The sequence below is a fragment of the Uloborus diversus genome, chromosome 9, assembly GCF_026930045.1.
Source record: "Uloborus diversus isolate 005 chromosome 9, Udiv.v.3.1, whole genome shotgun sequence".
Taxonomy (NCBI): domain Eukaryota; kingdom Metazoa; phylum Arthropoda; class Arachnida; order Araneae; family Uloboridae; genus Uloborus; species Uloborus diversus.
In genome coordinates, this window is record NC_072739.1 from 153,263,613 (window position 1) to 153,277,896 (window position 14,284).

Here is a 14,284-nt window from a genome sequence, read left to right on the forward strand (position 1 = left end):
GCTCCCCCTCTTGGAAAAAATTCGAAATGACGAGCCGGATTTACCATCTTCGTTCTCAATTAGGTGCCATATTCGAATAATTTTACACTAAATATTGAAACTGATGAGTTAATGGTTTTGTTTAACACTTTTTTTTTAGAGATTTACTGTGCTATGATCTCAATCAACAATATTTACATATCAAGCATTTCTTCCTTCTGTCCTTAAATCAGTGCCAAATTCATTTCAAAGATTCAGAGTTCGCTCACCCTTAAGCCACGCCCTATTTTGCAAGGACTCTACGAAGTAAACGAAAAAAAACCAGTTAGCTTTCTAATGAATTCACAATTCATTAGCTTGACAGCACACTAGTCTATCTCTATTATAAACATACTAGAAAGTCGCCCTTCAAGGTATGATGGGAGAAAATTCCTTCTGCTCTTCTACATTTGAACGAAGCCATTGCCTGTTTCGTGATATTTTGATGGTTGAAATTCTAACCCTAACTACAGTGGATTAACCCTAAACTCTAGTAGGTAGCGTTCATATATTGACCATTTTTTTCGTTTCCTCATTGCCCTGAAATGACACAGTCTTACCAGTAAAACAGTTAGGTTACCGGATCCAGTTCAGCCTTTCCCAATAAAGCTTTTCCCTGCTTGTTAAACATTACCAAAATATATTATCAAATTATCATGCCGTGGCGCGAGTTTCATTGTTGAATCTCGCGGGTTACTTGATCATTGACTATTATTTATATGAGGATTTATTGATATTATGGACACTTTGCGGCATCTCTCGGATCATCCTACGGCACGCCCCAGGTTGTCACGGCACCCAATTTGGGAACTCCGCTGTTAGATGATAGTTTTATGTGATGGCTGATAGAAGAATCTTTACAAAATGAAGTATGACTAAGAGTGCAAGCCCTGGACTTCTGAAGCTAATTTCGCCCTTATTTAAGGAGAAAAAGGAGGGATTTTAGACAAGTAACTGCCATTGGTTGATAGCATAGCCCCCTAAAATTACTGAAAAATGTATCTGTATGCTCCTTATATAAATCTACAGCTTACATCGGATCTTTGTCAAATTTGGCACCGAGCTTCTTTGAGGCTCAGGAATTCCTATAATGGGAGGGGAAAGCTTATAGGGGGCTTTCACCAGAAAATCCATGAAACGGAATGTTTACGCCTTCACAACGATTTAATTTTCGGGATTTTAAAAATATCCAAGGAGGTCTGAATTGAATTTTGAGTCTAAGTTAGTTTGCTCTTTTCTACACGCTAACGCAATACATTTTTTTTTCAATTATTTAAGCCTGATTGCTGAACATGCGTCACTTAACGCAACTTTTATTTTCGACACAGACCGTGCAAAGCCGATCACCGAAACTATTAAAATTATAAAATCATCAGATTCCATATGTAGTACAAAAATATTTAAATGTAGCAACTAATAGTGTTGAAAATTTTCTACATAAACTTGCGACTAATTTGATGTGGATTAAGTATTCATTTTTAGCTACTATTCTGCATAGGTATGAGTTTCAAGCCGAAGCATTTCAAATAGTTACAAGATGAACGAAAAGTTGAAAGTTGTATTAAAGAACCATTTTGATACTGTATAACGAATTCTAATTTGAACGAAATAAAAGCAATGGCATATTTTGGAATAAAATAACATGCTTGGTTCAAATCGTTCAAACTTATCAAAAATTCAAATGCAATTTCATCTGTCTACGAGTAAAAACTCTAAAAAGGCTCAAATTGGAATATGAGTGTCAATATCGTGTTTTTTTCTAGTTGACAAGAAGGAAAGAAAAGAAAATTATTTGAAATAAAAACTCTTTCAGACAGGTAAATTTCAGTAGAGTGAAAGAATATTTTTTTTAATAATAAAATTATAAAATTTCGATTCTTAGGTCTTCGTAATTAGTGTTATTTCAGCTAAGATTTTATATAACTTTGCTACTCCTGAGTTTCTCTGCATTAAAATTTTAGTTACTAATTATTACAATATTTTACGACAAAATATGTGCCTTTCAATTTACTTAAACTTACTTCTCCAGTCTTATATTATCAGTAGAGATCATCAAATTAATTTACTTTCGATGTAACTTTGAGTTCATTTTTATAATTTTTGCCAATGTCTTATGCATTGAAGTATCATAACATTTACACGAGTGACATTGGCAATAGTCAACTGCAGCAAAAATTTTTTTCAAAAGTTTTTTTTTTTTTTATTAGTGTCGGATGAAAACTGGAAAAAAGAATGAATTCAAATACACTGGCGTTGTTAGCTCAGATGACAATTAATTCAGATTGATAATGGCTGCATGTATTTAAAAAAGATAAGCTCATTTGAAATAATCACATTAGTTAACATTAACCAGATATATTTTTTTAACGCAAAAGCGTATTTCATGCACCCAAAAATCCAAACTACTCTTTAAAAATGTAGTCAAGAAAATTTTTGTGTTTTGTATTTCAAATAAAAAAATCGTGAGAAATGAGCGAAAAATTGCAATTGCAATTTTGAAAATATTACATTCAAACATTTTAATATTTTTTAATACAAATGTGTCAACGGTTCTGAAGGTCAAAAATCAAAATATTAATAAGCTCTGTTTTCTCCGCCTTCTTTCATTTTACCCTTAGAAACAGGGGCACCCCTTTGGAGGTTACGGGAGGATAAAATCCTCCAGAAATTTTCTTAACGGGAATTTTATCTGACGTTTCAGTAAAATTATCACCATTCGGCAAATTTTGGCGCTGTATTCGTAAAAATTATAATTATTTGACGAAATTTGGAGTTCAATTTAACAAAATTATCATCGTTAAGCGAAATGTTTAGTTCCGTTCGGCAAATTGAGAATTTCAGCCCTACCCAAAAACTGAGTTCGAGGCGCCCCTGCTAAGAAAGTTTCTTTTATTTACTTATTCTTATAGACTTAACCGCTTTTATGGTTTTCAATGTTTACCGTACTTTTCACTCTTCTATGAAAATGTCAAAGAGTATTTTCACGTCTTGAAAAAACCTAGCTATATCTCTGCCAATAACAATAAAGAACATAAATAATAGATTTGCTTCACTGTAACGTAATGTATGTCGACATAGTAAAATTTTTACAAGAAAGGATCCTCCTAGAATCGAAATCGATTCTATTCTACAGACACTGAATATTTTAGAACGTCGTTTATAGTTATGTAAAGAGTCAAACTGTCAAAACGTAACTATTATCTTCATTACTGGGTGAAGCTTGCATTAGTTTATTCTCTTGGTTCAAATATGGCTCAATATAATTTTCACTATATAATTTTACCATACAATATTTAAGATCGAATATTTATTTGGCTTGGAATAGTCTTGGCTAAATCAAATTCCAAGTGCAATTTTGCAACGTAAGAGCTCTTATGCCTCCATCTAGTAAAAAAATGGGCATCAAATCTCTCAAGTGGTAAATAGCTTTCAACCAATAGATGTTCCTCATTAAAGAACAGATGCCAGCTCTCGGGGAATGCACTCAATAGAAACAACGTAAAAAATTATGTTTACTGTTGTTCGCTGATAGGAATCGATTGCATCAATTTATAAACAACATTGCTTACATTGATTTTTTGTGTATTTGAAATTTCAACTGATTGTAATCAAAATCACACAATTGAAATTTCAACTGATTGTTATCAAAATCACACGATTGAAATTTGCATCATGCATACGTAACTTCTAAGTATATTATATACGTACAGATTTAATTCTAAACTGAATTCATTGCACCAAAATATATTTCAATATTTATTGTACTTTCTCTCCATAAAGTTCCACTTTTGTCTTCCAGCGGGTCCAATTGCTCTGAAGATTCGCCAAGCAGAGTTACCCATCGTGGAAGAGCAACTTTGTACCGAGCAGATTAACCGTGTGACAGAGAAGCGGTTCATCCTCCCCGCGGGCAGCTTCTGTGCGGGTGGTGAATCAGGGAACGATGCCTGCCAGGTAAAGAAGTGCAATGACACGTTCACTAAATAAAAACATGAAAAAAAAATTAATTTGAATTTTGACATCTTGAATTCAAATTATGTTTTTCGCAATCACGAATGTGTATGTAGGCGTTTGTGTGAGGGGGTATGTGTGTTTGTGTGTAGGGGGTATGTGTATGTGTGTAGGCATGTGTGTTTCTGTCTGTGTGCAGGCCTAAGTGTGTGGGTAGTTGTGTGTATGAATGTGTGTGTGGGGAGGGGCATATGTGTATGTGTGTGTAGGCATATGTGTTTGTGTCTGTGTGCAGACATGAATGTGTGGGTAGTTGTGTGTATATGTTTTTGTGTGTGTATGTGTGGGTGTCTGTATGTATGCGTGTGCGTATGTGTTTGTGTATGTGTGTGTATGTGTTTGTGTGTGTGTATGTGTATGTGTGTGTTTGTGTGTGCGTGTGTGTGTGTAGTTGTGTATGTATGCGCGTGTGTGTAGGACATGGACGCAACCTGGAGACGGCTTTCGCTATAGGAGCAGCATCATGAGGAGCCCGTCGACGGTGATGATGCGGAGGGTGGCGGTGGGAAAAATCAAAGGAACGTCAAAAACAGTCAAGTGAGAACAATAAGCAATCGTGATTGCTCAAAAAAAAAAAAGTTTCGAACATGAAGTTCTCTTTTGTTTATCCATTTTTGTATTTTTAATAACCCGGTAAAACAGAGCCTCAACATTCTAAGCAGGAGTTGATTAAAAGCAGAGTTTCCCAAACTGTCTTGTCCTGTAGAGAAGTAGCCATTTCTTAAGGACGATATGGAGGTTGACTTTCGTTTGCACAGTTTTGGCTTTTCAATAACTAGGTCAAATATCTCGATGCCCCAGTGGTGAATTTAAACATTTGGGGGTCCGTCGCAATAAATTTTTGGGGGCCCGTTGTCTTATACAAGCAGTTTTCCATGTGAAGTTTTGGATTCCTTTCGGGGCCTTTATATTTTGGTTGTCTCTCACAATTGCAACATTTGCGTGTGGTAAATCCACCACTGCATCATTCACCATTCTTAGTAAGTGTTCATTTAAAGCATACGTTCCTGATCTGTTTTGTCCCTGATTTTCATCGTCTACATGTAGCAAGACGGTTTTATTTTATAGACTTTAAGACCTCCTATTTCGATAACCGGGACACGAGGCAAGTAATTTGTGCCTCTAGAAACATGTTTTACTATACATGAAATACACCGCCAGCTCAGTCATTTCCAGCCGAGGACTGCAGTTTCGAGTTTTCCATCTCCAGCTCAGTCACTTTCCTATGCCGGGCTGATGAGTGCTAGTAAGCACAAAACTGCAGTCCTCGGCTGGAAATGACTGAGCTTGTCGGTGTATTTCATGTATTTCTGCTTTAGCCCTTGCTAATGGGCGGTAATTTACTGAATATGTTTTACTATGCTCATTCAATTGCAACGTATTATTAATTTTTTTCATTATCACACTATCATATGGTTTCCTGGTTAGTTGTAATTTGATAGTTTAGAAATCTTATATCTTTAAACGAGCAATTCTTGTGGGTATATACATATTACTTATCTCGGAAACGGCTCAGAACGATTTGGATGAAATTTTGAATTCAATTGTAGTTTTGCATTTTAAGTTCATCTACATCAGTGTTTTTTCTGTAAAAACGCAATTTTTTACAAAAAACAGTTTTTTAATATAAAGTCAAATTGAGTTAAGCCTTGAAGTAAACTGTGAGTTGACGCATCAGGCAGACGATTTGCAACCATAACAATGAAAATTTGTCTCTTCTGGCTTTAGATTAGTAAACATAAACGAAATTATTGATTCGGAATCTCTCGCGTTGAAAAGGGATGACTTGGTCGGTTTGGTGTATGAGGTTATGCGCGTAGAAAACCACCATCTTGGGGTGTTCAATTTTCAATAGATTTTTTCTGTATTGACCTTTGAGGTCTTATGTCTTAGTTTTTTTGCCCAATTTAGGCTGTTTTTGAGTTCTCGTTTTCACAATATTATATATATATATATCTATATATATATATATATATTTTTTTTCTTCCTTTCCATTTTCCTTTATTCTTTCATGTTGCTGTTTCATTATTCTGCTAGTGGGGAGTAAGTTACTTCCATGTCCGAAAAAAGAAAGGCCAATCCTTCAGAGGACGAAGAACGTACCTCGGAAAAAAATGTGAAAAGAAACCTTAATGTCTTCGAAGCTGACTTAAGTTTAGAGGACAAAGTAGAAGCAGCCTTTAATAATGGAGTGACAAGCATAAAATTGTGTGTTTATGGTATCAGCTCACCTATCCCAAGAAATAAGGGAATTAAGTTCCATGAAGAAATAGATAAAATCACAGACAAGACAGATGACGTCCAATTCTCAAGAAATAACAACATTATAATAACAACCAACAAAAAGAGCACAGTTGACAAGGTAAGTCAATTAAAATATTTCCTAGGAGTAAACACAGCCACTAGACTGATTGAAGACGCCGTAAGCACCAAATACATCATTAGAAACGTCGACACTGAAACCTCATTAAAATATATCGCCGAAAAATTAACCGAAGACGGTATCATAGTCAGCCAATTAATCAGATTTACGAAAAAAGGCTCTACAGAACCCATTCCCGTCGTTCTGATAAAAGAAATAGGTATAACTAATAGAGATAACATAAAAATAAGCCGATTACGCTTTAAAATTGAAAAATTCATCGACAAGCCTAGTATATGTAGAAAATGCCTTAAGATAGGCCATCCTGAAAAATATTGCCGAGGAACCCAAAAGTGCGTCAATTGCGGCGGGGAACACCCCACATGCGATATCACTCCAAAGTGCTTACGCTGTAAGGGAAATCACTCTGCTCTGGATAAAAATTGCCCAGAATACGAAAAGTACATTAACAAGAAAAATAGCAGCATAATTGAAATAAAACCCTCTTACGCCAATGCAGTAAGAACAAACACTAACTTTGATATCCCTACTCAAAAAACGGAATCAAAAGAAAATAAAAACTACGAGACTTTATTAAATATCATCAAAGAAAAAGACTCCGAAATAAACACATTAAAAGAAGAAATCAAAAACATAAAGACAGAACTCTTCGCGTTAAGAAACGCTCTCACAGGACTTTTCGATAACACTGAAAATGTTATGGGTGATAACGAAAAACAACTAATTGAACAATATAGAGCTCTACGAAACAAAGACATTTTACTCAGTTCATGCTCCGTCTTCGACTCCTCAAAAGAAGACCTTTTTTACGACGTTGGTAGTCCTATGCAAGTCTCTAGTCCTCATGTGGACGAACCAGGAGGAAGCACGACGCCTTAACGGGGTTTTTTTTGTTCTTCTTATGGGTTGTTTTTTGCTTAATTGGAATTGCCGCAGTGTAGGCAAAAACCTTTGTTTTCTTAAACTTCTTATATCTTGGTCTAACCCCAGTATCATTTGCCTCCAAGAGACTTGGAGTAGCGACGACAAATTACCAGTATTGTCTAATTACATTTCATATGCAAAAGAAAAACCGTTTCCTCATAAAGGTGGAGGTGTCTGCATCTACGTACAAAAAAATTTATCTTCCCGTGAACTTTTCTATGATACAAGTAATTTAACCCTAGAATTCAACGCAGTTGAAGTTTTTGTCGAGAACAAATCTATTAAGATTTTTAACTGTTATCGTCCCCCCGGACACTTCCATGATAACATTATCAACTTTTTTAACAACATTTTAGATAATAATATTATTTTTACCGGAGATTTTAACGCCAGAAACACATGCATTGGTGACAGAATCTCCCATCCTAGCTCGAAAAAATTTTTCGACTGGATTCTTGAAAAAAATTTATGTATAATCAATAGTAAAGAACCAACCCGCCGCAATAGAGGCAAAGAAGACGGAATCCTCGACCTCACAATAGTTAGCACCGACCTAATTCTCTTATTTTCTTGGTTTCGAAGTAAAGAAAGTGGAGATAGCGATCACTTTCCAACCTTTTTAAAACAAAGTAACGCAAAAGATACCAAACTCATCAAAAAACGATATACAAATTGGAATATTGTCACTAATAACATAAGTAATTTTATTGCCGAAACAAATATAAATCCAACACAAAGCGAAGACATCATTAAATTTAACCAAGGTATTCTTAAAGTCGTCGAAGAAAATACAAACACTATCACCTTTAAAGACACAAAAACTCATCAAAAATGGTGGAACAGAAGATGTGCTATAAGCAAAAAGGAAAAAAATACAGCGATGAATAAAGCCTATCACACGAACAACATCACAGGTTGGCTCAATTATAAAAAGAAACTTGCAAAATTTAGAAAAGTAATCAAAGAAGAAAAAAACAAATTTTGGGGAAATATCCAACACAACCTAAAAACTACCAAGGACATTTATCGTTCGGTCAACAATTTAAAACGTTATTCTACGAGACATAGTTACGTTAGTAATTTAGTTCTGGAAGACAAAGGCAATTTGATTAAAGAGCCACATGCACAAGCAGACCTATTTGCAGAACACTATTCCAGAACAACCAACCCATCTTCAGATTCAACTCCCACAATTTGGACTAAACTTCCTCACAGACCCTGCATTTCGAAAGACTTCACCGCCCAAGAATTAGATTTCGCAATTAAGAATTTAAAATTCACAGCTGCAGGCACAGACGGAATAAACAACAAAATTTTAAAGAATTTACCAGCTACAGGGAAAAATTTGCTGAGAGAGTTTTTTAACAATAGTCTATCCACCGGTATCATTCCTAATGTCTGGAAAATGTCCAAAATAATTCCCATCTGCAAACCAGGAAAAGACAACAAGTACACAGAAAATTACAGACCGATTGCCCTTACTCAAAATACCTGTAAATTAATGGAAAGACTAATCCTTGAAAGATTGATATGGTGGGAACAAACATACAATATTTTTCCTAATTTTTTATTTGGTTTCAGAAAAGAAAGAGGAACTGAAGACTTTCTAGTCAAATTGATTACCGATATAAAAGACGCCAGAACAGACAAATATACCATCTACCTCCTCTCATTAGATATAAAGGGCGCATACGACAACATCAGAACAAGCATCTTAATAGGAAAACTGTTGAAAACTAATCTTGACACAAAAATAATCAAATGGATAAATAATTTTCTAACAAACAGGTCTTTTAAAGTGAGTTGGAGAAACTCAATGTCAACCACCAAATCCCTCGCGTATGGTTTGCCTCAAGGCTCAATTTTATCAGCTTTTCTCTTTAACTGTTTTTTAATCGACTTACATCACATTCAAAACAAAGAATGCTCCATCTACGCTTATGCCGACGATATCACCTGCATAATCAAACACAAAAAAGAAGATGAAGCAAAGATAGCCCTTAATAGAACAGTGCACCAACTTACAGAGTGGGCAACAAAAAACAAACTCGAGTTTACCCCTACCAAATGTTGTCTCCTCAATCTTTCAGCAACTAGATCAAAAAATAATTTCGACGTGAAAATGTACAATACTATTATACCATGGAATAATAACCACAGAATCCTAGGATTATGGATAAATAATAATCTCAAATGGAAAACTCACACAGATACAATCGAAAGAAAAATCATCAAAACAATCAATGTTCTTAAAATTCTCAGCGCACAAAGTACCGGAATGAATAACAATAACCTTATCTCAATAGTTAAACAAACCATTATCCCACAAATTGATTACGCCAACATATGCAGGACAAAAGACACGAAAAGAAACAAAAACAGATTCTCCATTATTGAAAACAAGGCACTTAGATGCTGCCTAAAAGTCAACTCTTTTACCCCAAACGATGTATTACGACATCTCACACACCTTGGCTCGTACGAAGACAGAATGACCTGGAACATTGTCAAATATAATCTAAAACAAAATTACAAAAGTGATCGTCGAAGCAACTTTCAAACCAATATAAAATTAAAAACCAAGAGCGACATAGAAGTCAAAGCACTCAGTATCATAAAAAATTATAAATCAAATTATGTCAGTAATCAAGACAACTTGCTGGGAAATCTTAATATACCACCATGGAAAGAAAATAACCTAGAGTTTATCACAAAATCCGAACATTTTCAAAAGGCAACCTGCATAGAAGAAATTAAACAATCTTTTACAGAATATGCTGAACAACACAGCAACTTTGATATCTGGGCAACAGACGGCTCAAAAATAGAAGACAAAGTGGGTTTTGGCATTGTAAACAGTAATAAAGTTAATAGGAAGATAAAACTACTAGACATTTGCTCAGTGTTTACAGCGGAAATGATCGCCATCTATTATACCGCTAAATTTCTCATCGACAAATCAAACCCCATCATTATCATTACTGACAGCTTAAGTTCAATAGAAGCATTAAAGAACAAAAAGAAAAAAGAAGAAAAACTCATTGTAGCCACAAGAAATATCTTACAAGAAGCCAGCAACAACAAAAAAATTATTGTAACCTGGGTCCCTAGCCACACAGGAATTTATTTAAATGAATTAGCCGACAAATTAGCTAGAGAAGCCGTCATGGGCCATAATACTCCAATACTTTCGCTAACAACCTGGAAAGACTGTAAAAACCACATCGAATCAGCTCATAAAAATGAACTAAAGGAAAGATGGATGAACTCAAAATATTACAACAAATTCAAACTAAGAACTATCCCTGATAAATCAAGCATCCATTGGATTAAAAACAGAAAACAAGAAATCTTTTTAAATCGACTAGTCCTTGACAGTTTCCTCTTGAAAGACAAACTCTTTAAACTAAAATTTGAAATATCCCCAAATTGTAATTCCTGTGATACTCCCGAAACTATCTGGCACAGATTAAACATTTGTGATCGTTATAATAATCAAAGAAATCTGCTCATCCAACTTATCCCTAAACACCTTGTTTATTGCTCTGACGATTTTTTAGCCTCTCCCCTTCTCGCTTTCTCTCCAGATTATTGTTCGGTTCTCTCCTCGTTTTTTCTAGAACCGTAATCCCTTTTGGCTTTTCGCCCTGTTTATATTCTGTTCATGTCTCCTTGCTTTTATATCTCGATTGGGTTTCGTTCTTCATGTCTCTTAGGTTTATGCTAATTTCCTAAATTCCCACAATCATTCCTTATTTGCATACATATTTGATCTTTCCTTTTATATCATATTGTGTAACTTTTTCAATACAAGCTTCGTATCAACCTTTATATTAATAAGAATCCTTACAATTTGACGTTCAATTTCCTCAAGCCACTATTCACAAAGAATCGATAGCACTCCTCTTTTAATATCCCAGTCCTTGTAAAGAAGAAATATTAAGATCCTCCCATGATTGGTCAATCTCCTCTATTCAATTTTCGCTCAATTTAACTAGCAGAGGCAAGGCGTTTTTCACGCAGTCCTCTCATCAACCTGGAGTCTGAAGACTCTTATTCAACTTCAACTTCAACTTCTGGCTTTAAAATTTTATACTTACTTAGGGTTGCCAGGCTTGGCTGATATTGGCCACTTTGGCTAATTTCAAACACACTTGGCTGAAGACAAATTCAAAAGCATTATGTAAGTCGATGTAAGGCTTTTTTTCTTTTTTCAGTGAAACTATTGCTTGACCGTCCTATTTTATTTTATTTATTTATTTTCTTTTTACACTTCAAATAGTTTAACATGTTTTTTAAATCACGCATCTAAATTTTATTTCGAAGAAACGTATGTCTTGAGACTTTTTATGTTTTGTTGAGACAGTTGTTATCATTTGTTGGAATGGTTTGTGGGTCATCAGTTTTGATGGATATCACGCTGTATGTAGCATTTTCTAGCTAAAGTGACCAACTACTACACTAAAAGTACTTATTCAAAAAGAAAATCTCGACTGGGATAAAATCGTGAAACGCATCATAGTATGAAAGGAAGTATTAGGTTAAAAACCGATTTCATCATAGCAAAACTGGTTCCAAGGTCAAAATATTTTAATTACTGACAAGAAAATTGTATAGTGGTCACAAATGTATCAGATATTTTAAAGCAAAATGTAGATTTAATTACATTCAGAATCTTCTTTGCTTGGTACTTTAGTGTTAGAAGAAGGTAGTTCTTAATATTTTGTTAACGTGAAGCTTTTCAAGTATATTTGGAAAAGTATTGAACCTTAAAAAAACACGAGTTGACAAAAAATAATTCTTTTAAAGCCGAGCGAGGCTCGGTCGTCCAAGTACTAATATTAATATTTGATAATTTTCATTTCAGGGTGATGGGGGTGGACCCCTGACTTGTGAGAATGAAGGCTACTATGAGTTGACAGGACTGGTGTCCTGGGGCTTCGGCTGCGGGAAGCAGGACGTTCCTGGTGTCTACGTCAAAGTCTCTTCCTACATCGGATGGATTAACCAGATTATCAGCGTCAACAACTAATCCTTTTATTCCGTTCATCCCTTCGACTGTATATACTTACATCACGTCACTTTAAAGTCAAACATAACTTTCTATAAACATACAGTAAAACTTGTGAAGTTGAACACCCTTGTAAGTTGACCACCTTTCTAAGTAGACCGCTTTTTTCAGGCACGGAATTGGCCTTTATCATATAAATCAACCTCTGTAAGCTGACCACCTGCTTAAGTTGACCACTAAAGTAGTGCACCGCAGGTGGTCTACTTACACAGGTTTCACTGTACATGGCGGTCATTCCAAGCTCGTCAGCTTGCGAGATCGAGATTTTCGCTCACGTGATCGGTTGTGACGTAGAAATGTCGCAAAGTCGTATTCTAATCTACTCGAACCTAGCCGCAAGCTAAGTTCGAGTAGATTAAAATACTACGTTGCAACATTTCTACATCACAACTGATCACGTGAGCGAGAATCTCGATCTCGCAAGCTGACGAGCTTGGAATGACCGCCCTGGTTTCTCTGTCAAGCACGTTTAAGTACTTGAACAATTTTGTGGAACTGAGACTTTCTATCCACGTACAGTCTGACGACCGATAAGATGAAAAGGCAAACATCCGGTTTATAGGCGGAAATGGACTCATCTATTAATTTACAGGGTTGGTGATTTGTTCGTTACAGATGTGTGCTTTTGCCTCTTAATTATTTAGACGCAGTTTTGTAAAAATGTCAATTTGTTCACGGCAATATTTTTTTTATTCAAAACTTTATTCGATTCATATTCTCACTACAAAAATTGATACATTTGTTTACATCAAAATTTTGAGCTTATTATTTTGCTTTTACGTTTCTATATGAAATGAAAACATTTTATTTTCTTTTTGTTGTTTCCATCGAAATTCTTTTTGTTTCCTTTCATTTTCAACTCAGAGAATGCAATAAATTAGTAAGACTCTAGTGATATTACAAAACGCATGCATCAGAATCCCATCGCTATTTTCCCTACTCCCCTGCCAGATGCGTTCAGAGGCAATCGTCCTAACTTGGTAGCTTGCCAAATCACGCGTCTTCTGTGGTCAGATTGTACCATAACATAGCCACTAGAACCCTCATTCATAAGTTTTAAAAGAAATTGATCACTCAAACGTAGTTTGGTACCTCTCCCGATTATGTAGTTAGTGTTAATTGACATTAAAGTGACGATAAGGCGTTGACTTGTGTACGATGTTTCAAAACACTGTTCTTGAAGTAAGAAAAACAACGTTAAAAAAAGCACAAATTTAGCAGTCTTTTTTTTAACGTTGTTTTTCTTACTTTACTGTTTAGCACAAAGGTATTTATTTATCTTAAACTGTTCTTGATTTCAATGATTTCGTAATATTTTTACAGATTCACTTTCAACTGTCAATAAGATTATAAAAAGTCTGTTTTTGGTTTCAAGGAACTATAGAAAACTTCAAGGATAAATTTTCTATTGATGTAAAATTTAGCATCATTTTTGAAGTTGCATCTCAGAAGGTGAAAATAAGTTATTAACCGTCTCAAAATTTAGAGACGACTAATCTCCTATTTGTACCTGCTGAGATGCAACTACAAAAATGATAGTAATTTTACATCAATAGAAAATTCCTCCATGACGTTTTCTATAGTTCCTTGAAACCAAAAACCGTCTTTTTATATTTTCAAAGTTTTGAGAACACTCTAAACACTTTGGTTAAGAGTGTTAAAAAGTTTAGAGAACACCTCTAAATTTTTAAAAATAAAGTGCTATGGCAATGTTTTTTTTATTGTTTTTCTAAAGTATACAAACTAATGGAAATAATCAAGTCTCATATTCGATTGTATCAACAGTAAGAAGTAAACACACACGCTAACAAATTTCTAACAACACTACAAAATTTCTAAACAAATTTTGATTTTATTTAGAAAAACTCTTTGCAACC

The 14,284-nt window shown here is 34.8% G+C and overlaps 1 protein-coding gene across 1 annotated transcript in view; it reads left to right on the top strand.

Moving 5' to 3' along the window:
• Positions 1-12,531, top strand: part of LOC129230567 (protein masquerade-like) — a 74,145-nt gene extending 61,614 nt beyond the window's left edge. Inside the window, exons 6-7 of the mRNA XM_054864971.1 lie at positions 3,818-3,972; positions 12,204-12,531. Coding sequence (XP_054720946.1) covers positions 3,818-3,972; positions 12,204-12,368 — 320 coding nt within the window. The 3' untranslated portion in view covers positions 12,369-12,531. The remainder of the gene's footprint in view (positions 1-3,817; positions 3,973-12,203) is intronic.
• The last annotated feature ends 1,753 nt before the right edge of the window (positions 12,532-14,284 follow it).